The 524-nt window shown below is 59.7% G+C and overlaps 1 protein-coding gene across 1 annotated transcript in view; it reads right to left on the bottom strand.

Moving 5' to 3' along the window:
* Window positions 1-518, bottom strand: part of JTB (jumping translocation breakpoint) — a gene marked incomplete at its 5' end in the record, with an annotated part of 980 nt that extends 462 nt beyond the window's left edge. The window contains one exon of the mRNA XM_027633742.1: window positions 364-518. Coding sequence (XP_027489543.1) covers window positions 364-518 — 155 coding nt within the window. The remainder of the gene's footprint in view (window positions 1-363) is intronic.
* Window positions 519-524: the final 6 nt, after the last annotated feature.

The raw sequence follows: 524 nt of genomic DNA, 5'->3' as shown, positions 1-524 counted from the left end.
CTGGGATGGATCCTGCTGGAATTCCAGGCCTGATCCCAGGGGAATTCTGGGATGGATCCCACAGGAATTCCGGCCCTGATACCAGGGGAATTCTGGGATGGATCCTGCTGGAATTCCGGTCCTGATCCCAGGGAAATTCCAGCCCTGATCCCAGGGGAATTCCAACCCTGATCCCAGGGGAATTCTGGGATGGATCCTGCTGGAATTCCAGCCCTGATCCCAGGGGAATTCCAGCCCTGATCCCAGGGGAATTCTCGGTCCCAATCCCAAGGGAATTTCCAGCCCCGATCCCGTGTGAGAATTCCAGACCCCATTCCCACTGGAATTCCCGATCCCACAGGGAATTCCCGGCCCCCTCCTCACCTCTTGAACTCCTCCCGTTGGGACGTGGGGCAGTTGATCCTCTCGATGAACCCGGTGGGGGCACAGTCTGGGATGGTCTTCTGAGGGCAGGAAAAGACCCCCCCCGGGACCCCCCGAGTGAGGGGAGACCCCAGACCCAAAGTCCCCCCAATTCTGGGGGT

The sequence above is a fragment of the Corapipo altera genome, unplaced genomic scaffold (assembly GCF_003945725.1).
Source record: "Corapipo altera isolate COAL_440 unplaced genomic scaffold, ASM394572v1 49001, whole genome shotgun sequence".
NCBI lineage: Eukaryota > Metazoa > Chordata > Aves > Passeriformes > Pipridae > Corapipo > Corapipo altera.
This window is presented reverse-complemented; position numbering and strand designations above follow the sequence as displayed.